Source organism: Zalophus californianus, chromosome X (genome assembly GCF_009762305.2).
Source record: "Zalophus californianus isolate mZalCal1 chromosome X, mZalCal1.pri.v2, whole genome shotgun sequence".
Taxonomy (NCBI): Eukaryota; Metazoa; Chordata; class Mammalia; order Carnivora; family Otariidae; genus Zalophus; species Zalophus californianus.
Window position 1 is genome coordinate 117,598,816 of NC_045612.1, and position 25,077 is coordinate 117,623,892.

The 25,077-nt window shown below is 42.7% G+C and overlaps 1 protein-coding gene across 3 annotated transcripts in view; it reads left to right on the forward strand.

Annotated features, from left to right (window-relative positions):
* PIR (pirin) overlaps positions 1 to 25,077 on the forward strand; it is a 103,368-nt gene that overhangs the window by 60,703 nt on the left and 17,588 nt on the right. For all 3 annotated transcript variants that reach the window (XM_027608965.2, XM_027608966.2, XM_027608967.1), the window contains exons 6-7: positions 6,229 to 6,313; positions 21,759 to 21,803. In XM_027608965.2, the coding sequence (XP_027464766.1) occupies positions 6,229 to 6,313; positions 21,759 to 21,803 (130 nt within the window). The remainder of the gene's footprint in view (positions 1 to 6,228; positions 6,314 to 21,758; positions 21,804 to 25,077) is intronic.

The window sequence follows — 25,077 nt, forward strand, 5'->3', positions numbered from 1 at the left end:
AACATACCTGATAAACGGTTAGTATCCAAAATCTACAAAGAACTTCTCAAACCCCACACCCAATAAATAATCCAGTTAAGAAATGGGCACAAGACACGAATAGACAATTTTCCAAAGAAGACATCCACTTGGCTAACAGACACACAAAAAGATGCTCAACATCACTCATCATCAGGGAAATACAAATCAAAACTACAATGAAACACCACCTCACACGGGTCGGAATGGCTAAATTTAACAACACACGAAACAACAGGTGTTGGCAAGGATGTGGAGAAAGAACTGTTTTGCACTGTTGATGGGAATGCAAACTGGTGCAGCTACTCTGGAGAACAATATGGAGGTTCCTCAAAAAGTTAAAAATAGAACTACTCTATGATCTAGCAATTGCACTACTAGGTATTTACCCAAAAGATATAAAAATATAGATTCAAAGGGGGAACGTGCGCCCCATTGTTTGCAGCAACATTATCAACAATAGCCAAACTATGGAGAGAGCCCAATTGTCCATTGACTGATGAATGGATAGGGAAGATATGTGTGTGTACACTGGAATATTACTCAGCCATCAAAAAGAATGAAATCTTGCCGTTTGCAACAACGTGGATGGAGCTAGAGTGTATTATGCTAAGCGAAATAAATCAAAGACAAATACCATATGATCTCACCCATATGTGGAATTTACGAAAGAAAACATGAACATATGGGAAGGGGGGAAAGAAAAAAAGGAGAGAGGGATACAAACCATAAGAGACAAAGATACAAAGATACAAACCATAACAATGGAGAACAAACTGAGGGTGATGGAGGGGGGTGTGTGGGTGATGGGTATTAAGGAGGCACTTACTGGGTGTTGTATGTAAATGATGAATCACTGAATTCTACTCCAGAAACCAATATTGCACTGTATGTTCAATAACTAAAATTTAAATTTATAAAAGATTTATGTGCAAAGATGTTTATCAGAAGTTAGCAGTGATGCGCAAAAAGAAAAAAAAGACCCAAACAAACCATAAGACATAATATCCAACAGTAGGGCGATGATCCAACATGAGGGTGAGGGTCCCAGAATAGGTGGAAATTCTGTTTCTCTTCTAGGGTTTTGAGGGTTTGCACTTGTTAGTATAATTATTTAGAGGAATTTGCTTAAGCAACATACAGTAAGATTGAGCATTTGAGTGCATTTTCTGAAAAATAACTAAATCATAAAAGGTTTTGAAATCCTTCCCACAAAGAAATGGGAATGCTTTTATTACAGCTCTGGCATGTGACAAATTGCAGCCCCTTGCTTTTGGGGAAAGCCAGCGTGGTGGCAAAATCAGCAGCATTCAGCAATCAGTGGATGGCAATTACGTGTGAAAGGAGCAGAGACGAAATGAAAGAGACCTCCTGCGCCATGCTCACACATAGCAACCAGTGTGTGTGCGCGCTCCTTTCTCGTGGGAAGACGTTTTAAGCTTCATGGCTTCCATGTGGAAGTGATTTCATCTCCTTAATTAAGATCACATTTACGAATAAAAGCGGAGTCAGGAAGCCAGCTTGACGAGGGTATCCCACCGAAAGCCAGGGTAAGCAGGAAGTCTTTGAAGGATCTGAGATGAAGGTAGCTGGGGTTGGGAAGGAAGTGGTTTTGTAGACCTTGTTTGGTCTTGTTGCATTGCGGTCATTATTGGAGTGGTGTGTTAGGTTCTTTAAAGGTTTAATCCTGACATTTATACAGAAAGAGAGATGAGGCTTTTCTGGACTTGGTAGCACCCCTGTTGTAGGTTAGCCAGAATTTATCCTTAACCTCTTCTGAAGAGTTTTACGTTACCTTCTGGAAGCTTTGCTTACATATTTGAATTCTAAGATTTTAAGCGATTAGATTTTTCAAACACAGACTAAAACCTTTAAAGATAAGTTTCCTAAATACTTTTAACAGAAATGTGAATGAGAAGAAAGACAAAAGAGGAATAGCCTTGGATTTTAGTACCTGTTCAGGCAGGCATTGATCAGGACAAAAACAGGGAAAAGGAAAAAGAAAACAATTTCACTGATGCACTTTAAGTGCATTATTTCTGTTCATGCTGAAATGGATTTGTAGAATAATATTTTATTTTAGGTTGTCATGGACTGATTTATTTTAATTCTGTGGAACTGGATAATACATTGACAGCTAAGTTTTAACCAAGAAAGAATAATTTGTTTCATTAAATTCTCAATCTGTTTTGAGGACCGTATTAATAGTTTAGTAGTACACACAAAAATAGAACACAGGAAAGAATGTCCTAATGGTGATCTTTCTTTATGGTTGCAAATCAATAGTGTGTGTAATAGAAAAATTAAATCTAAGTTTGCTCAAAGTGCATTCAAGGCTGGCATTATCTTTCAGTTAAATAAACATAATTTACCTTTGCTATTTCAATAGAGTTACCATGGAAGATCAAAATTATAAAAAAAGCTCTCTGCTTTTCAAAAACTATGTGTAGGGGCACCTGGGTGGCTCAGTTGTTAAGCGTCTGCATTTGGCTCAGGTCGTGATCCCAGCGTCCTGGGATCGAGCCCCACATCGGGCTCCCTGCTCCACGGGAAGCCTGCTTCTCCCTCTCCCATTCCCCCTGCTTGTGTTCCCTCTCTAGCTCTGTCTCTCTCTGTCAAATAAAAATCTTTTAAAAAAGAACCTATGTGTATATACATGTATATATATATATATATATATACACCTACATACACTCATGGGAACAGCTTCCAAATTGATTTTATCTCATTATGGATTAATTGAAACAGAATAATATACATGTAGGTTTGGGGTAGTTGATCATTCAAGTTGTGAGTTATATTAAAACTTTCAATACCCCCATTTTCAGTATAAAAAAGGACATTAGAATTGGGATTCTCTTTTAGGCTATAGATGTAAAAAACACTTCCAGAATGAATTAAAAATTTCCCTTTAGCCCTTTTCACACTGTAAGTTGATGGGATATATTTGTGGCTTTATAATGTATCTCACTGGTTTCTGTTTAGATTTTCGTAAATGAGTACAGAAATACAGAATTCTGTGTGTGTTTATGTGTGCACACGTGGGTCTGTGTAGTGGCAGTCTTAGATAGGCTACTCTCTTTTTGGACAGTATGGGTGAGGTTGAGAAGCTTGAGGCAGGAAGAAAAGAAAAAGAGCTAGCCAGGAGGGCAAGACTGATCGATGACTATGGTGGAGGGCAAGGGTAGAGCAAGTTAACCCGTGGCTCCCCACTTACTCCCTCCTGTTCCGGTTGCCCTCCCTTGCCCCAGACACAGTCTCCCTTCTCGACAGCTCTAGTCTCAGAAATCAGAAGGGAACTTTCAAAATTAGAACTTGGAGATAAACATTAATTTTCTGACTCAGAATTTTAGAACCGTACATGGGTTTAAACATCAGTGAGTCCTATCATGCGATTTTCAGATGAGTGAACTAAGCCCAGTAGAAGATTCGTGCTTTGTTAGTGGGAAAAGCAATGCTATAGCATTGGTGCCTCCAGATTTCTAGTTCAAGAGTATTTTTATGCTACCTTCTGGGAGAATTCCAGTAAAAATTAAACCAAGGGCCTCTTTGTGATGAATCCCTTTGCTGTAGGCAGAGATACTGCATCTGCTACTGAGGCAGAAGTTAGGAAAGACACAGTTGAATGAAACGGATTCTTTTTGTAGAGAACCAAATATTGCCCAGGCAGAGGAATCATCAATACTACGTGAAGCTGACCCTGGATCTTTTTATTTTCTTTATTTATTTTTAAAGTAATCTTTACCGTCAACAAGGGGCTTGAACTCACGACCCCGAGATCAAGAGTCACATGCTCCACCGACTGAGCCAGCCAGGCACCTCTACCCTTGAACTTTTTAGAAGTAATTTTAGAAGACTTCTTCAGAAAAAAACAGATCCTTTCCAGATGGTGCCATACACACCTAAGGATCGTAGAGAATTAGATCCTGTGTCCCATGGGTGCTGCCCTGGCTTTATGTAGGTTTCAACATCTTCAGATTGATTGTGAATGTTTGGCCTCAGGTTGCACTCAATGCCATAAGTGTTTCTGGTTTTACTTATGCATGCTCAGGGGAATTTTCTTTTGCAAGCTTTGAAGCTATATTGATGCAGCTTGGCCTTCTAAGCCACATAAAACCACCTACCAGACCTTTTAAAACCCAAAGCTTCACAAATGAGATATTCACAGGAGAGGGAACAGTCTTCTGATAACATTATTTATTACAATTCTCTATTCCAAAATTTAATGTACAGACATACACTTTGACCATATCAAATCACCTGTCCTGACGAGAGCCCTTTTGCTGCATGTAGGTAAAGATACTGATGAGTAATGCCCTATGTATACTGTAAATAAATGTATTACTATGCATGGGATTTTTCCATTATGAAAATCAATCAGTTGATAAATATTTATTGAATACCTACCATGTGACAGGCACTGTGGGGTGGCCCTGGGTGAAAAGGCAGCAGTGTTCATGTCCTCATAGTGTTTATAGAAGTACTCTCTGCAAAATGATGCCTTTATCGAGGATAGTAAATAATTCTAGGCTCTGGATTCTCTTTTGGTCTATTTACATATGCATGTTTTTAATGAATGTAAGCCTTTTATTAAAATAGAATATAGACACAGAAAAGTACATAAATCAAGTATATATATATGTGCTCAGAAGAATTTTCACCCAGTGAACACACCTATGAAACCAAACCCAGGTCAAGAGACAGATACTGTTTGGCCTCAGACATCTCCTTTTTAACCCCTTTCAGCTACTGAGCTTCCCAAGTAACCACTTTTCTGACTTCTGACATCATAGGTTAGTTTTGCCTTAGTTTGAACTTCATAGAAATGGAATCATACGGTATATGGTCTTCTGTGCCTGCCTTCATTTGCTCAGTATTATGATTGTGAGATTGATCTGAGTTGTTGTATATAGTTGGGTTCATTCATTCTTCTTGCTGTATAGTAGATTTTGTTGTATAAGTAAATTACAACTCACTTATCCCTTCTATGGTTGAAGATAGCTGCAGTAGTTCCAGTTTTTGGCTGTTACTGAGAGTATCACTATCAAGATTCATGTACTTGACTTTAGGTGAACATTTCTGTTGGGGATCCACCTGTGTATGGAATGGTGGGTCATAGGTTATGCATCTATTCATCTCTACTGCATACTGCCAAGCAGTTTTTTGCAGTGTTTATACCAAGTTCTAGTCCCACCAGCAGTGTATGAAAGTTCCAGTTACTCTACATCCTTGCCAAATTTGGTGTTGTGTGCTTTTTCATTTTTGTGTGTATTTTCAGTTTTTAAAAAGTCAAACAGAACCCCTGGGGCTTTGTGATAAACAATGAGAAATCATATAATTCATAGCAACAGTGATAATCCCTTGGATTTTGGTCTGTGCCAGTGATTCAAAATGGCATCATAGTGGATTACAAACTCTGCTTAACCGTTGATGAAATCAGAGCCACTGTTTACAGTGGAAAATCCTGCAGAAGTTTGCCTTTCTCACATCTGGAATTGTGGCTTTTTCAAGCCAGTGGTGGTGAACGACCTTTTTTTTGCAAGAGGGTCAAGTTAGAACAAATAAAAGTATTTACTGGCCACTTTAAAAATTTTTTTAAATGGATATGGCTTTATTGAGACCTGGGGAAGAAGCATGCATTTTGGGCATGAGATAACCTACTATATCAAGCACAAGATTGGAAATGAGAAAGCTGGAGCAACTCTAGGCCAATAAACTATTAACCTCAGACCATATTTGAGAAATGATTCTAGGGAGAGAGCTGTCGTCCTGAAAGTAGTCTGTCAACCATATTGTAAAGCTAGGAAGACTAACTTTTAGACCAAGATCCTTAAGAGGAGGCTGTATGGTAGCCCATCCCCTTGCTTTAACAGCACTTGCCAAGGAGAAATTGTTAATATAATCATCAGGGCCCCAGGCCCATCAGAGAAGGGCACAGCTGAAGTGAGGAAGAACTTTATTATTTTTTTAAAGATTTTATTTATTTATTTGAGAGAGAGAGAATGAGAGATAGAGAGCACGAGAGGGAAGAGGGTCAGAGGGAGAAGCAGACTCCCTGCTGAGCAGGGAGCCCGTTGTGGGGCTCGATCCTGGGACTCCAGGATCATGACCTGAGCCGAAGGCAGTTGCTTAACCAACTGAGCCACCCAGGCGCCCCAAGGAAGAACTTTATTTTTGGAAAGATACTGATGGTTTCCTTTTCCTTTTCAGTCTAAGATTTACACTCGCACACCAACCTTATATTTGGACTTCAAATTGGACCATGGAGCAAAGCATTGCCAGCCTATTCCTAAAGGTATGATGGCTTCTGGGGTTTCGTCATCAGAAAAAAAAACAAGAGGCCCCTTTCCCTGAAATGTGTTCATTTCTGAGCCTCAGCACAAGATTTTATGAACTTTGTTTATGTGTAATTACATTTAACAAATATTGCTGGGGCTTTTTCAGCAAAGAAGATCAGGTAGAATTCATAGAACGTTAGGGCAGACTGTCTGCCCTCCCCCCATTTTACAGGTGTAAACACTAAAACCCAACAGATTAGTTACTTGTTCAAGTCCTCATAAGGACTTTCTGGACAAGGCAGAACTTTTACCCATGTCTCCCGATTTCCTAGCCACCCGTGACTGTAAGTGTTCCTGGAGGCAAATTCCAACTTTGTCACTTATGAACAGGTGCACCCCTGATTGAGAAATAGGTATCTCTTGATAAACGTATTGTTATGGATGACTTACTCTAAAGTTGACTTTTTAAGTTCAAAGACTAATTAGAAAACTCCCAAGTGTTTAAGGCCTATTTATTTATTTATTTATTTAAAGATTTCATTTAGAGAGCACAAGCGAGGGTAGGGCAAGAGGGAGAGAGAAAATCCCAAGCAGACTGCCCACCAAGTGTGGAGCCCTACGTGGGGCTTGATCTCACGACCCTGAGACCACCACCCGAGTTGAAACCAAGAGTTGGATGCTCAACTGACTGAGCCACCCAGGCGCCCTGAGGCCAATTTTATTTTTAAAAGTGGTTGCACCTGAGGTCATTAGGCATTCACCTTGGATCCATTATTTTCTTCTTTGGTTTTGTGGTTCTGGCTATTTTTAGGTACAGAAAAACTTTTTAATTAATTCACTTAGACATATGACTACCCTTAAACACAATTTTTTTATAACAACAAGTATGAAAGCACATATGCTTTCTTCTAATAGATTTTATTTTTATTTTTTTAGATTTTATTTATTTATTTGACAGAGAGAGATAGCAAGAGCAGGAACACAAGCAGGGGGAGCGGGAGAGGGAGAAGCAGGCTTCCCGCGGAGCAGGGAGCCCGATGCGGGGCTCGATCCCAGGACCCTGGGATCACGACCTGAGCCGAAGGCAGATGCCCAGTGACTGAGCCACCCAGGTGCCCCAGTAGATTTTATTTATTTTTTTCTTTATTTTAAAATTTTTCTTTAATTTTATTATGTTATGTTAATCACCATACATTACATCATTAGTTTTTGATGTAGTGTTCCAGGATTCATTGTTTGCGTGTAACACCCAGTGCTCCATTCAGTACGTGCCCTCTTTAATACCCATCACGAGGCTAACCCATCCCCCCACCCCCCTCCCCTCTAGAGCCCTCAGTTTGTTTCTCAGAGTCCATAGTCCCTCATGGTTCATCTCCCCCTCCAATATCCCACCCCTTCATTTTTCCGTTCCTACTGTCTTCTTTTTTTTTTTTTAACATATAATGTATTACTTGTTTCAGAGGTACAGATCTGTGATTCAACAGTCTTACACAATTCACAGCACTCACCATAGCACATACCCTCCCCAATGTCTATCACCCAGCCACCCCATCCCTCCCACCCCCCAGCACTCCAGCTACAATAGATTTTATTTTTAAGTAACCTTTATACCCAACATGGGGCTCGAACTCACAATCCCAAGGTCAAGAGTTGCACGTTCTTCTGACTGAGCCAGCCGGCCGCCCCTGAAAGCACATATGCTTTAACCTTTAGTGCAGTGCTTTTTTCTTTTACTTTCGAGTTTGCTTCCCTCCAGTTCCTTCCAGTACCTTTCCTATATATCCCAGCTCTATAGGATATATCGTAGATATATACTCAAATTAGATCTTGCTGAATAATGGCGGTATACTGTGCTATGGGTTGAGTGCAGTGCATTTAGCTCTTGCCTCTCAGCAGGCACTCCTTTCATACCTAGTGCTTGGCCACTGCACATTGGTCTGCGATAAACATCCTTATACACATGTCCTTCCTTACAGGGACTTATTCTGATGCAGTGGGTTTCCAGGGATGGTCACAAGGTAGATGCATGTTTAATTTTAAAACATTTTAAAAATTGTCAGACTGCAATTCACAAACACAATCACACTTTCCATCAGGAGTATCTGAGAGTACCAGTTGCTTGGTGACCCCACTGACGCTAAGTGGATGGTTCATGTTGAGTTTTGTTCTACCCTTCGTCACCACTCTATATGGCTTCATGAGAGAATGTGTGTATGTCCCTTGAAAAGGCTAGACTTCGGTTTTATTTTGTCCTTAAAAATTCTAAACCTGAGATTTGTTTTCAAGAACATTTTTGGAGGGATGCAAAAGCCAGTAGCTTAGAAATGCACGTTTATCACTGAGTCAGTATAAACCCACTTGGAACAAGTCTGTTATAAACCCAGCTATAAAGCCAAAGAACCTATCTTTTTCAAGACATCAGTCCAGGTATAGCATGTCCTCTCTTTTTCTCAGTGTCTCTGTCTGTCTCTGTGTGTCTGTCTTTCTCTCCGTCTCTCTCTCTCTCTCTCTCTCTCTCTCTCTCTCTCTCTCTCTCTCACACACGCACACACACACACACACACACACACACACACACACACACTCTCATCCATGTTTGCATTACATTTGGTGACAAATCCAAAGTTTGAGGCATATCTGTCTGGTACCAGACAATTTAATTCAGGTATTATAAAGCACTTATTATTTACAGACTTGACAGTTCTGGGTGCCTATAATCAGCCATATTGGCTGGTGAGATTATGCTGCATAAATTTTATTATCAAGTTATTCAAGTCAAGGTCACCCTTTGTCCTTTTTTTTTTTTTTTTAAACCACCTTTCCGGGCCAAATTCCATTATAAAACCCAAGGACTGTTTAAATTCATTTTATTTGGGTGCTTTGCTGTATCCAATATTTCTTAAAATGTGTTTGTCATTGGCTGGGTCCTGGACATGTTTTGTTTATAATATTTTGATTGTTTTGTTACTTGTGGTAAGGGGATTTGACATGGATGTCTGGGTTATGTTTGGCTTTTGGCATAAGCTTTGCAATCTCACTGATCTAAGGTTGACATCATTGTATCATTACCAGAGCAATGGGATAGAAGTAGAGGAATGCAGTCCTATCATCGCATCCCCGATACCAGGGAAATACGGATTTCCCAAGGGACATCCAGTTAAGGGTGATTGGAAACATTTCTTGTGAATCAGACTAGGTTTTATCTGAATTCTTTCCTGTAAATAGTATGAGAATTGGTTTTTAGCATCTCTCTCTTCCCTTTGGTTAAGGCGTATTGCTGTGGAGTTGGGCTAATCCTGCAGAAAACAGATGTTTCATGCAGTGGTGATTTGGAAGGGAGCTGATAGCAGGAACGGAGCCTGGACAGTGCATCACTTACAAAGAATCCAATTTGTCAAGTCTCTGACAGTAACAGATTCCTCCAGCATTGGCCACACGATTTTCATGTTAGTTTCTGGCTAGAATAAGTAGTTGTTTTTGTTTTGGGGTTTTTTGTTTGTTTGTTTTGCCGTGACTTTTACCGTCTCTTACAAAGCAATCTGATTCTTTTTGCTGCAAACTGACTCACAGATAACACTGTTACCATTCACTGAGAAGGACCTGAATCTGTATTTCTAGGAATATATCAGTCCTCATGTCCCCTTTGCTTCTGATGGCATCAAAGTTAGGCTCTGAACAGCATCTCTGTTGCTCCCCATCTTCCTGCACAGTGATTCTGCCACTAAGTATTTATTTATTTTTATTTTTAAAAGATTTTATTTATTTATTTGACAGAGAGAGACCATAAGCAGGGGAATGGCAGGCAGAGGCAGAGGGAGAAGCAAGCTCCCCGTGGAGCAGGGAGCCCCGTGTGGGGCTCGATCCCAGGACCCCGGGATCATGACCTGAGCCCAAGGCAGACGCTTAACCGACTGAGCCACCCAGGCGCCGCACTGCCACTAGGTATTTAAAGGTGTGATCTGCAGTGTTAAAAATGGACGATGGTTACGGTATGGAAAAAAACTTCATCTTGTAAGGATTTTTTGCCTCCCCCAACCTTTTAGTTTTCTTTACAGTATATATACATCAATCCCCCAAATTTCTACTATCCAGGGAGGGTAGCCTGGATAGCCCAAGTGGCCCCAGTATAATCAAAGGGTCTGTGTTAACGAAGGAGGGGGCGAGAGTCAGAGGGAAAGATGTGACGGTAGAAGCATCGGTCTAGGTGATGCCGTTGCTGCATTTGAAAATGGAAGGAGACCTCAAGCCAAAAAGTAGGGGTGATCTCTAGAAGGTAGAAAAGGCAAGGAAATGCATTTCCCCCTAGAGCCTCCAGAAGGAGGGCTGTCCTGCTGATAACCTTGATTTTAGACCCTCGAGACCCATTTTTGGACTTCAGACTCCCAGCATTATTAGATAACAAGGTTGTATTGTTTTAAGCCAGCAAGTTTGTGGTCCTTTGATACAGCAGCAATAGGAAACGCATACGTTCTCTGAAGGATTGTCAATGTATTTTTGCTTTTGTTGGAGGAAAAAACAAAAAGGAGCCCTTTCAATTACATCGCAATAAAACTGGGGGAAAAATAGAAACCCATGCTTCAAAACGCTTTTCTAAAAAGTACATTTTAGGGGCACCTGGGTGGCATAGTCGGTTAAGTGTCTGACTCTTGGTTTTGGCTCCACTTGTGATCACAGGGCTCTGTGCTCGGCGTGGAGTCTGCTTGGGATTCTCTCTCCCCTCTCCCTCTGCCCATCCCTCCCCACCACCCACTCTTGCTCTAAAATAAAGTAATAAATCTTTTTTTTTTTTAAAGTAGATTTCAGGGGCGCCTGGGTGGCTCAGTCAGTTGAGCATCTGCCTTGGGCTCAGGTCATGATCCCAGGGTCCTGGGCTTGAGCCCCGCATCGGGCGCCCTGCTCAGTGAGAAGCCTGCTTCTCCCTCCCCCACTCCCCCTGCTTATGTTCTCTCTCTTTGCTGTCTCTCTCTCTCTGTCAAATAAATAAATAAAATCTTTTTTAAAAATAAAATAAAATAAAAAGTAGATTTTAATGCTGTGCATACAGTAGCTACTCAGTAAATCCCATTAGGATATGTTTAAATAAGTATTACTGTATTACTTATCTGTGTTGCTGTATAACAAATTACTCCCAAATGTAGTGGCTTAAGATAACATTTGTTACCTCACACTTTAGCTGTGGTCTCTGGCTCAGGGACTCTTACAAGGCTGCAATGGAGGTGTCAGGGGGTTGCAGCAATCCCAGGGCTCAACTGGGAAAGATACACTTCCAAGCCCACACCCACGTGGTTGGTGATAGCACTTAGTTTCTCACGCTTGTTGGCTGCACTCCGCTGTTACTTCCTTGCCACGTGGGCCTCTCCATAGGACAGCTCACAATGTGGCCTCTGGCTTTATCAGAGCCTACAAGGGAAAGAGGAAGAAAGAGTGAGCAAATGGAAACCAGAGTCTCTCTGTCACCCGATATCAAAAGTGACATCCCGTTACTTTTGGCAGTTCTGTTGGTTAGAACCAGGCCACCAAGTGCAGCCCACGCTCAGAGAAGAGATAACCCAGGGCGTGACTATGAGGCAGTGGGTGTCTTAGAGTCAACTTGCCAAGTTTATGATCTTGAGTCCAAGTGCCATACGTTTTTCCAGATGGTCCATGACTCGAAAATGAAGTAGTGAGGTTTTTTTTTTTGAAAATGGAAGGGGGGTGCCATGGTAAATTCTCCTCAGAGTTCCCGCCTGAATGTCTCTTCACAGTCATTATCTACTTTTTGAGGGAGGATGCCCCAAACGTGGATGATTCATGGGGAATTTTGGATTTTCGGGTGTTTTCATAGAGCGAAGAAGGGCTGAATTTGTTCACTACACAGAATGCATGATTTAATTAATGGCTGGTTTTTTCCAAGCTCTCTACTTACCAGTAGTACATCACCAAGTACTCTACTTACCAGTAGTAGTACTCAATCACCATGCCCCTCATCCTTAGGATATACTCATAACAGTTATGGACGTTAGTACGTCTTCAGAGTAGTGATGAACACAAACCAGAGCCTGAGCATAAAATTATCCAGTGAGAAGCTTCATATCATTTACCTTTGGGTGAGTTGTCTTTTTCATACTGATTTGTAGGGACTCTTTATATATTATTTTTTAAAATTTATTGTTATTTAAATTCAATTAACATATAATACATTGTTGGTCTCAGAGGATCTTTATATATTCTGAATGCTTGTCATTGTCAGTTATTCATGATGCAAATATTGTCTCCCTTTTGCCTTATTTTTCACTCTTCTATATACTATTTATACTTTTCTATATGAAAATAAATAAAAATTCCTTAAACGTATTGGTCAGTTCCTTAAAGGTTAGTGAGTGCTTTGTGTAGCTTCTTTAATAAACTCTCCCAGCTCGAGATCATGAAAATGTTCTCTCTGTTACAGATACTTTGTTGTTTTTCCTTTTGTATCAATATATCTACACCTGGAATTGATTTTCATATGTAGTGAGATGCAATTGCATTTTTTAAAGAAATGTGGTTTTGGAAAAGAGAAAAAAAAATGGCCAAAATCCATGATAGAGAATATCACGAACATTTTTGGGAGCTCACACTTCACTGAATCATCCTGTAGTAACAATAATAGTGATAGCTAACATTTATTAAGTGCCTATTGTTTGCCAGAAACTGCTCTAAGAAATCCCCCTGTATTAACTGCTGTAGTCCTCCTAAGCCTGTGAGGTAAAGACTGTGATAGTTCCATTTTTCAGATGAGGAAACAGGTACAAAGAAGTTACTTGAACTTACTCAAGGTCAACTAGCGAGGGCGTGTTACGGATGAGGTTCTGACTTACACAGTTGGACTTTTGCTGTGACTCAACTCACAAGGTGCAGACAAATGAGTGGACATTTACTCACCATTACCCACCCTACCAGTAGTACCTTGGGCATATTGGTAAATAAATCCAAGACTTTACAGATAGGTTAAAAAAATAACAATTTTTGAAAATTTTTAAATGAGTCTTCCCAGTTTGAAAACTGTATTGTGTTTTTCTAATATATCATCTTTAGGAGAGAACAAATTAAGTTGATAGTGTAAAATAAGAAACCATTCTAAGAGTTTAAACACATGTCAGCTTTGATGGGGTGTTTTGGGGTTTTTTTCATAGTTTCAGGTCCTACTTAAACTTTTTTCTCTTGGGGCGCCTGAGTGGCTCAGTCGGTTAAATCTCCGACTCTTGATTTAGGCTCAGGTTATGATCTCAAGGTCGTGAGATCGAGCTCTGTGCTGGGCATGGAGCCTGCTTAAGATTCTTTCTCTCCCTTGCCCTCTGCCCCTCCACCTGCCCCATAAAATTTTTTTTTAATCTTTTTTCTCTTAAAAACAGGTGTCAAAATATGCCATTTGATATTCTTAGGGCATTTATGGTGTTCTCTGCTTATTTCAGGTGTTCTCTGCTTATTTCAGGTTTCTACTGCTTTCTGAACCTTTATTTAATCCTTAAGAGTTCTATATATTTTAGTTCCTAATTGTCTTGGCCTTAATCTTTCAGATGCCTAAATCATTTCTATTTTACAGCCCTAAGTATAATTTTATTATTATAACTACATATTTGAATTATTTTCTGAATTTTTCTGAGCAATTAAAAGCCATCTGTGAGCACTATATACTTAAAGATGAGAAAAAAGGGGCACCTGGGTGGCTCAGTCGTTAAGCATCTGCCTTCGGCTCAGGTCATGATCCCAGGATCCTGGGATCGAGCCCCGCATCGGGCTCCCTGCTCAGTGGGAAGCCTGCTTCTCCCTCTCCCACTCCCCCTGCTTGTGTTCCCTCTCTCACTGTGTCTCTCTCTGTCAAATAAATAAATAAAATCTTAAAAAAAATAAAGATGAGAAAAATGTCCAAATAAAGCTAAGAAATAATAGTAACGTATTATTTTAGTTAAAAATGATCACATTAATATATCTCAGTGGTGGGGAAAACTTCCCTATACATTTAGTCTGTAAAGAGCAGGAAGCTCCCAGGGGATTCTAATGCCTTTTTTTTTTTTTTTTTGCTGTTTTATTGACAAGAAAGTAGTCAGCAGAGCTTGTCCTCCAGAGGGCTAGGCTCCATTCCGGGCACCGAGAAAGCTGTCTTCATTCCAGAGACCTTGTGCTGCTAATACATTTCTCACCCAAAATGTTAAGTTTTATTCATTTCTTAGTTTTTCTGTTAGTCTTTGGTGCAGTGAATGTTCAATATTATCAATGGTGGACTGAACCATAGGGGAAGGTTTTCTTGTAGGTTGCGATTCTTCTTGTTAAAATACAGGACCTTTAGAGATAGCTCTTAATGGTATATGCCTATGGCTTATAAACATAGACTGAAGTATGATCATTCTTGTGTATATATAAAACATTCTGAGTATATTTTATTCTGGAAAGCCAGTCATCTCAAGTATCTTTATGTTGGTACCATTCTATGCAATATCATTGGGCATTTTATCATTGATGTCACCAAATTTGGTAAAATGGGTGTTCTCTTGTTTTCTTTTGCTAGAATTCCTACAAGGTCATGTAATGATCTACCTCTTTTCCTATCTCTTTGGCAGAGCTATAATGCCAATAACTCTCTTGTTTGTGTTTACTAATAAGATGGGGGTAAAATGCCTGTGCTTGGCGAGCTTGTAGATCTAGTGAGCTGTCAGCTGCTGTATGATCAGAAAGCCCACTTTATGCTACCAATTCTAGACTGCGGTGTTCAATGGGACACAAACAATACCCTAAGTGCCACAGGGTTCTTGATAAGGACAGCAAAGATCCATTCTCTACACTTGGGGAAATGACGTTGCTGAGCTTTGCTCAGTGTACACTGCGGTCCAAGAGACCAGTCAGCTTGGAGTTGAGGGTGGTGCTCTGGGGACTGTGGGGCCATCTCTGTGACAAGGACCCTCCTCTGGCCTGGGTCACAGCTTATCAGAAGCATGGGTAGCAACCCCTGCAACCTCCTGACGCGTATAAAGTGGGAGGAAGGTGGAAAGTGAAGGAAGGCACAGGAATGGGGAACTGGCATTTGTGGTGACAACATCGAGCACACGGACACGTGTATAGTATACAGATATGTGTATATGTTTAGACCGGGCCCACAGTGTCACTTGGTCAGCATAACAGCCGCGTTGTACATATTATTTCCTTATTTTACACACCAGGAAACTGCCTCAGACCGGCTAACAGTCTGCTCCTAGGTCGCCCCGAGGGTCTTTTGCTGAATTTTAAACCTGCGTTTTCTGCTTGTGATAGCGTGCGTTCGATTGTGTTGCTGTTTTATAGTTATTTCATTGCTTTGTTTTCCGTGGTACCACAAGGTCCCTGTAAGGTTGGCTTTGGCCTTCCGCTTCCTCCTTCTCCTGGAGGGATTTGCTGGGTTAGAATGAACCGAGGAGGTAGGACGAGCAGAGGGGCGACCGTACTGGAGAAGCAGGACCAGACTGAGAAGAGTCTGTCTGTCAGGGAGGGCCTGGAGTCTGGGCTTGTCCGGGAGGGCAGAGAGCCATTGAAAGGTTTTAAGTGAAAGGTCCCCTTAGCTGTATAGCAAATGGATTGAAGGCAATCAGGGGACATTTCTCTCACCTATAGGATTTTATCTGTAAAACAAAAGAAAGGAAATATGGCAGCACGTATATTCATTATTTCCTCCTTTGTGCTCTTCTGAATTTAAACAATTAAAGCCTTGAAAATAAACTCTAAAGTTGGGGGATGAGGGACGCCTGGGGTAGCTCAGTCGGTTGAGCGTCTGCCTTCGGCTCAGGTCATGATCCCAGGGTCCTGGGATCGAGCCTCACATCAGGCCCCTTGCTCTGCGGGGAGCCTGCTTCTCCCTCTGCCTCTGCCTGCCGCTCTGCCTACCTGTGCTCTCTCTCTGACAAATAAATAAATCTCTAAAAAAAATAAAGTTGAGGGATGAAACCATTTGGTCTAATGATGAGGAAACATCAGACAAACCCAAACTGAGGGACATTCTACAAAATACCTGGTCTATGCTTTTAATGAAAAGCATTGAGAAAGTGTTGCGCATGGAAGGAGATTCGATGTGGGGACTAAACTCAGCCTGTGACCCAGGATTAGAGCCTGGCCTGGGCTTCTGTTTTGGGGTTTGTTTGTGTGGTTGGGTGGTTGGTTTTGTTGTATTTTTGTTGTTGTTGTTTTTGTTTGCCATAAAAGACATTGCTGAGACGTTTGGCACAATTTGGATATCTGTATATTTTTTTCCCATTGGTATCATATCAGTTTCATAATTTTTATAATTATGCTATGTTTATGTAGGAAAATATCCTTGTTTTTAGGAAGTAATATACTGCTAAAGAACAAAAATTGAACTGAGTAAATCTGAAGATCGAATTGGCTTTATTCAACAGTTCATGATTCAGGCAGCATCCCATCTAGTAAGTAGACAGGGTCTCCCAGGAGTTGTAAAAAATGGAAGATTTTTATAGGCAGAAGAAGGGTGGGGCAAGATACCAGCAAAAGAAAGGAAAGGATTGTTTCAGCCCTGGGTGTCTTTCTTTTTTGCAGGGAAGGGACCCCGAAGGGTTTTTCTCATGCAGATGACCTTACTAGGGGTGGTCAGGACATTTCAGGGTGACTCTTAAAATGTCACATTCCTGGGAGAAGTTGAAAGTTGTAATTAAGGGGCACCTGGGTGACTCAGTCATTTAAGCATCTGACTCTTGATTTCGGCTCAGGTCATGGTCTTAGGGTCGTGAGATCAAGCCCCACGTGGGGTTCCGGACTCAGCAGGGAGTCTGCTTGAGATTCTCTCTCTCTCTCCCGTCCCCCCCCCCCCCCCCCCCCCCCCCGCTCATGCTCCCTCGCTCCCTCTCAAATAAATTAAAAAAAAAAAGAAAGTTGTAATTAAGTCTTGGCTTGCTGTCTTGGGGGACAAAGGACTTCATTTTGGACTTCTTTTTTAACAATACTGAATTATTTCAAGGTAAAGGGATATCATATATCTATAAACCTGTTCAAATATTTCAGAACAAAATACATACGTATTTCTAGAGAGAATGATAAAGCATATTGTGATAACATGTTAGCTTTTAGAGAATCTGGGTGGATGGTATATGGTAATCCTCTATATTATTTTTGTAACATTTCTGTATGTCTGAAATTATTTCAAAATAAAAATTAAAAATAATTTGCTTAAGTGAGGAGGGGGAGGAGAGGATCAGATGGGTCTTTCTTCCATCCCAGATCACCAGGCATGAAGTCCATGGTGATGAGCTACCTGCCCAAGATGAACTTAGAGCCATGGAGGGGTAGGGGAGGTGTCATGAGTGATGTGGTTTGAAGTGGTGGGATTCAGAGCCGATGGCCAAGAAAGAATTCTTGAGATGTCTTCAGTGCAAAACAGTGGTTTTATTAAAGCCCGGGGTCAGGACCTGGCAGTAAGAGCTGCACTTGGGATTGTGAGGAGCGACTGATTGTATACTCTCAAGTTGGGGGCGGTTAGTTAGAGCAAATGTCTCTAAGGAATTTTGGAAGCAAGGTTTCCAGGACCTCGAGGGGGCTAGCTATTGTTAGGAAAAGGTCATTTATGACTGTCTAATAAAAAGTCATGAGACACTTCAGATGTGTATCAGTGGGGCCATATGCTTGGGGTGTGATTGCCAACATGTATCTTGGTGGGGTGGGGGGGGGGAGTAGAGATAAAGGAAGTTTCCAAAGGAATTCTTATATGTTACAGTAGACTCACAGGATCCTGGTGGTTGGGCTAAGATTGCCTCTTGCCCCTAGCAAAGTATTAACATGAAGGCAGCTGAGTTCCTAGAGGACTGTCCCTCTGCCTGTTTCAAGGACTTGTCAGCGAGCTTTAAGTAATAAGGACATTTTTTTTTCCCTTGTGCCTCTGTTTCCCACATCACATGTATAGGGAGTAGCTGTACAATTCATAGAAATAAGGAACTCTCCAGCTGAGGCAGGAGAGGATGAGCTGGGTTAAAGCAAGGACGATAGGCCAGGAAAAGCTCTCAGTAGGGACACTGGCAAGAATTGGAACCTCCCTGGAAATGAGAGCAGAAGCCACAGAAAATGATTTTCATATTTAAAAGTCTTACTTTTTTTATGTTTGACTAAAGGAGGTCCGACTTACATGTGGTGCTGATTAAACCATCCTGCGGGGCCAGAGGTGAAATGAGACCTCCGTCCCCTGCTCTGTCAGGGCCCAAGGAAGGGGAAGGGCTTCCCAGCTGCCCAGCGCCAGCAGTGTGGAGACTCTGTTGGTGGAAGAAAGGAAACTGTAGGGCCTGTGACCTCTGACTGAGCAGTAAAAATGCGCGGATGGCATTAATTCCTGGTGCAGGACATAAAGTTGGGGGGAGGGAGCAGGGAAAGATGAGAAGGACCCGCACGTCTCACCAGAGAGCGCTTTGCTGATGCAATCCTGCTCTTCGCAGAGAAGGACTTCTCATAAAATGTGATGGTTCTTAAACGTACAGGAAGTGTTCACACCATTGGGCTCTTGTTTCACTGCAGCTGGAAGAAGGCAGAGAAACAAGTAGTGGTGAAACAAGAAAGGCATTTATTTATTTATTCCAACACCAGGAATACTGCAAACTAGTGTCTCAAAGATTATCTCCAAAGTGCTGAAGATACGTTCCGGTTTACAGAAGGAAAATGTGGGACACGGTTGAGCTGGGTACATGCAGGTCGGCAGTGAAGGTCAAATCAATCAGGGTCTTGGAATACATCATGGGAGGGGTTTCTTGGCTCAGGGTGGTCCTTATTGCTTGAGGGGCTGGTCTCAGGTCCCATCAGGGGATGCTTTGCCCTCAGGGTCTTCTGTGAGCCAAGAGACAAGCTGGAAAGAACGGAATCAATTCGAAAGGTTGAGGACAAAATGTAGGTAGTTGGAAGTCCTCTTTCAGGTTTAACAGAAGCAAGTGCACTTGAACGACATGTTAAAAAGAAGGGAAAAAAAGGCAATTTCCTAATGCTGTGTGCCTTCCAACCAGTAACATGAATTTTGTTACTACTGGTGAAGAAGGGCTCCATATGCTAGTAGAAGACTTTTGCAAGGGGCAAAAATAGGTGAATGCATTTACTACATTGACTTGGCCACGACTTTGAGCAAATGTGTGATCCTTCTGGATTGTGTATAAAGATAAAACAGAAACCCAGCCATGGCGATTATGTGTCGACTGGTTTTCTGTTTGGTGGGTGGGTGAGTAGGAATGAAGCAGAGAGGGCGGAGAAGAAATGAGATTAGACCAATTAAAGGAGTCCCCAATAAAAACTCGGTAGGGCAGTGGAGAGCTTTGAAGGTTTAGTCAAACTCAGGAGCCATTAATTTTTTAGTACCTTTCAAGCACGAAGAGGGGCTTGGTTACGTAAATTATGAGGTGTCCTTATACTGGAATGCTTTGCAGTCTTGCCCGAGGATGAGTTATTTCTCTGTTTTGACATGGAAAGGTATTCAGAATAGAACATTGAGTTTGTTCGGGTTTTTAAGCAAATGATACCTAGCGCTGAAAACAAAAAAGAAACTGAAAGCATAAATACCAAATTGCTAGCAATGTTTATGTCAGGCCAAGAATGAAGATTGCAGAAAGATTTTCAGTTTAGAGATTACACACTTCTAAGTCTTAAAATATGTTTTAAATTTATGGGTATGAATTTTTTTTATATAATCAGAAAAACACAGCGAGGACATTTGCACTTTGAAAAATCATTTTAGGGGCGCCTGGGTGGCTCAGTCGTTAGGCGTCTGCCTTCGGCGCAGGTCATGATCCCGGGATCCTGGGATCGAGACCCGCATCGGGCTCCCTGCTTGGTGGGGAGTCTGCTTCTCCCTCTCCCACTCTCCCTGCTTGTGTTCCCTCTCGCTGTGTCTCTCTCTGTCAAATAAATAAAAGAAAAAAGAAAAAGAAAAATCAATTTAAACAATGCTCGGTGGTGGATTTTTTTTAAAAAAGCAGCAAGGAAAGGGGTTTTGTTGCAGAGTTTCGTTACACGTCAGGCTAAATAGGACTGGAGAGGCTGAGCATCCATGAGAAAGTGGAGAGAGCAGTGGAAGTAGGCTGTGGATTGTTCGCCTGGACTTTCAGCATCACTGAACCTCCCTCCCCCAAATTGCACAACTCGTACAGCCCAGCTGGGCCTTCTTCATCCCAGGGTCTCTGCCCACAACACATGCACAGGAGTGAGTGCTGTTCCCTAACTGCTGGGAGACTGGGCACGTGGGTCCAGAAGGGAGAACAAGTAGGGGTGAGCCATCAGCAAGTCGAATTACTTCAGAGGCCTTAAACTGAGTCTGGTAAAATCTCAGAGAGGAAAAACTGGGAAATTGGAGGGTGAAAAGATCTCCTCTGGCGTCCGCCCAAGTGTCTTGGTCTGTTTCTCAATCCTTTGGATTTTCTTAACCAGACTTGGTTGATGTCGAGTGTAATCAGTTATACCTCTCTTTGGTGCCTCTCTTGTGTGTTTCAACCCGCCTGTCCTTGCACCGCATCCCTAGAGTATATGTTGTCCTCCGTGATCCTTCCACACCTGCCTTTGCTTTGTTCACTCTGTCACCACGTTGACTCTTGCACAGACTCCAGTCTGGGCCCTGCCCTTCCACTTTGAACTCCACCATCCCACCTCTTCTCCTTTTCCACTGAAAGCACACAAGTGATGTCCTAATTCTGTTTTGAGCTTGCCCTTTCTGGATTCAGGTCTCCCCGGGGCCCTGCAGCATCCCTTCTGGGCCGTGGGTACGAATACCCATGGAAACTCAGTGCTGGTTGGCATGGGGAGAGCAAGTGGCTGGTTGTCTGTGGCTCTGAGCTCTTGGCCCCATGGGTCACAGTAGGAGTCTGCTGAATGCTATGGACCCTCCTCCCAGAAAAGTGTACACACTTGAAAAATTGTGTATGCAGTTCCAGGGAGTGCACGCACTGTCTGAACTCCGTGTAGCCCAAAGATCATGCATCCCCAAATCCCTGGAACTGATCCTCTATTTTAGGATAGATGAAAAGGAGTGAGTTCACTAGAGACCAAAGCAAACTAAGTAAAGTGTGTTTCTAGAATTTTCTTCACACTTAAAACTACCCGGAGGCACAATGAACTGAAGATAAACCAGATTAGGGTGTTGCAGTTATTAGCATGACGTTAAAACTGGAGGGAAAGGTTTGTTAATACAGCTGTTGGCATATAGCTGTATAGTCAGGTGAATTGTATACTGCCTACTTGGGTGGCTCTAAAACATAGTGGGCCAAATCATTTAGGTTTAGGGGTACGTGTATATGTGTGTCCATGCATGTGCGAATGTGGGAGTATGTGTTTTTAACAGCTCACAGAAGTTAAAATTTTAAATACGTATCTAAGAGAAAATAAAGGATTTCATCTCAATTTGTCTTTCATGTCTGTTAGATATATTTATATTTCATAGAGAGTTGTTACATCTTTGTTCCTTTTGGCATTATGGACACTAACCTTTTAATGTTGCTGGTCCTTTTTCAGGATGGACAAGCTTCATTTACACCATATCTGGGAATGTGTATATTGGTAAGTGATGATGATGTTGCTTTGGGTTCAATTGCACTGTAATTTAAACTACTGAGGGAGAGGGAAAGCAAGATGGAACCTCTCATGTAATCGAATACTATGCCGCCTTCTGTCCAGCACCAGCCCCCTCTACATCCTAGTACATCCTGTATCCTGGTACGCCCAGGACAGGGCACCTCTCAGCTTCCAGCATGTTCAGTGAGGGAGGAGAATATGAACAGCAGGCACGACAGCCGCCATTTCACTGTGGCCTGTGTGTGGGTGTAAGGTCCACGCATGATCACGTGGGTTGACACCTTGTTAAGAGGTTGGCGACCTCCGTGCTGATAAAGGGATGGAGCTCTGATGGGCTAAGGAGAGCAGGAATCTATCTCCTGGGAAGTGGAAGGAGGTGAATTTGCAGTCCCAGGTGCCGCTGAGAAATCTCAAAGTTGCTTTTCTCTTACTTTAAGGGTTGTACACTTGTCTCTTGCTGAGTCTAGTCTAGGAAGGATATTCAAGACCCAACCAACTGTCATCTTATAGATGACGAAAGTAAAGTCTAAAGAAAGATCTTTGACTTGCCAGGATTATGCCTTGGTGGACCGGGGACCAGAACCAAGGACTCCCCAAGCCCGTTTCCCATGCTGCACGCCATCATCTTTGTACCATGACAAGACAGCAGCCCCACCATGGAACCTGTCTTTTCCAGTCTCAACCTTGTAGCCAGCCCCGCAGCAGAGTAGGCTGGCTCGTGCCGCCCTGTCCTCCCGGAAATGGCACAGGTGTCAGGCACGTCTCTCTGTGGGTCTGACGGAACCCCGCGGTAGCGGATGCTCTAGGTGCCCCCCCACAGCCCTGAGGCCTCAGCTCCGCGGAGCCCGCTGGCCAACTCCCAGCTGGCCAGGGGGCTCTGTGTCTCATGGCCTGAAGCTTGCTCCGAAACTGGGAAGGCTGCTCTCTCTGCCCCACTCAGGGCAGGGTGGCGGTTCTGGCGAATTGACATTCCCAGAAGCTACCTCACCCTTCAGGTGGGATAACTGAGCGCCGTGTGTGAGGCCTTTCCCTAGCCTTTCCCCATGGGCTTATGTCCCAGCCACCCACACATTTGATCACTCTTCTTTGTCCTCCTTCCCTTACCTAACTCTCTCAGTTCCTGGACTGTTGTTTCCTGTGTCCTCCTCTCGGATGAATTCCTTGCACTTAAATATGCATCTCAGACTGTGCTGCTGGGAAAACCGAAAATAAGAGAACCAGCCTCCCCTCTCCCCTCCCCTGCCCCTCATGACAGTGATGCATGGTGTGGATGGGGGGTGGGGTGGGGTGGGGCAGGCCAGGACTGTCATTTCGGAGACCCTTTGGGGTTGCGTGGCCTCCACACCCCTCCTGCACGCTAGCCTCCTCAGCAAGAACTGTCTTTCTGGGGCCCTAACGTGGCCACCTCCTGGGGTAATACAGCTCCGACCGCTGGCTTATTGATAACATCTGCTTGGAACTTGAAGGCGACACCCAGAGCCACTTAAACCATTCTTTATAATCTCTGAAAGAGGAGTTCAGTTGCCTCAAGTTACTCTTCTGGAAAATAGTGGTAATACAAACCCATGTATTTTGATCTTATACAGTAAAAATGGCCTTAGTTCCTCTTTCACTGAATAGCATTTCAATTATGGGTCAGAAGCAAAGTTCACTTAGCATTTGAAAAACGGTGAAAAAAATCAGTGGTAGTATCCCGTGTCACAATTAAACTATATTAACCATCTGAAAGAGATGAAGCATCATTTATTGTATGATCTTTTGAAAATCATGAGTATCACAATGTACTTGATACACATGGAGACTGAAGACTGTGTGGAGGTAGCGCCCATTGATTTAGGATTTCAAGAGAAACAAAATAATCTGCACGAATGGAAAGTAATAAAGAGAACACGTGAATTCCGAGGTGGTAAGGATACCGGAAATGTTAGTGTGGAATGGGAAAGGGCAGAGGCAGCAAACTTGTTATAAGGGGCCAGAGAATAATAATTCTCTGTGGACCATATACACTTTGAATTGCAACGACTCTTTCCTGCCCTTCCAAAAGCAGCCACAGTAATACATAAACAGTTGGAGTGGCTGTTCCAATAAATAAACTACGGCCACTGAAACGTGAATTGTGTATATTTTTCATGGGTCGTGAAATGCTATTCTTTTTTTTTTTAAAGATTTTATTTATTTATTCATGAGGGGGGGGCAGAGGGAGAAGCAGGCTCCCCGCCGAGTGGGGAGCCCGATGTGGGACTCGATCCCAGGGCCCTGGGACCATAACCTGAGCCGAAGGCAGACGCTTAACCATCTGAGCCACCCAGGCGCCCGTGAAATGCTATTCTTTTGATACTTTTCAACCATTTAAAAAGGATAGAAACCTTTCTTAGCTTCTGGACTCTACAAAAAGCTCATATTTGATTTTGGTTTAACTGGTGATGTGGAGGATGAAGGGGAGAGAAATTAACAAATAATCTTCAAAACCTGTTTTTTTAATTGAGGCATAGTTGACGTACGTTACATTAGTTTCAGGTGTACAGGATAGTGATTAGCAAGTCTATGGGTGATGCTGTGCTCACCGCACCGACGCGCGAGTGGCGTCGCCATACAACACTATTCCGGACTATAGTCCCTGGGCTGTACCTTTCATCCCTGTGAATTACTCATTCCCTGACTGGAAGCCCGTACCTCCCACTCCCCTCACCCATTTTGCCACATCCCCCTTTCTTCAAAACCTGTTTTTTTTTTTTTTTTTTAAGATTTTATTTATGCGAGAGCGGGAGCATGAGCAGGGGGAGAGGGAGGGGGAGGGGCAGAGGGAGAGGCTGACTCCCCGCTGAGCAGGAAGCCCCCACGCAGGGCTCCATCCTGAGCCTAAGCCAGGTGCTTAACCAACTGAGTCACCCAGGCGCCCCCACAAAACCTGTTTTAATCAGTAGTTACAGCCCTGTTTTTTAACAGACCTTCAGTCCCAGAATTCAACAAGTGAAAAGGTCAACAATTGGAGGGGGTGAGAATGACTTATACATCCCCTTGTTTTTCTTGGGAAGGCAGGAGCTTCCTGAGCCATTTCTATTCACTGGCCTGGTCACCTCTCATGACCGTGGGCCACAAGTGCAAAACATCTGGCAGGAAATGGGGTCACAGCCTGTAGCCCTGGAACAAGCTTGCATCTGTCCGGGGTAAACTGGACCATGGAGAGAATCCAGCTCGCATAACTGGCCCGTTGGAACTCTGCTTTAGCCAATGAGCGACTGGCCAAATGATCTCATTT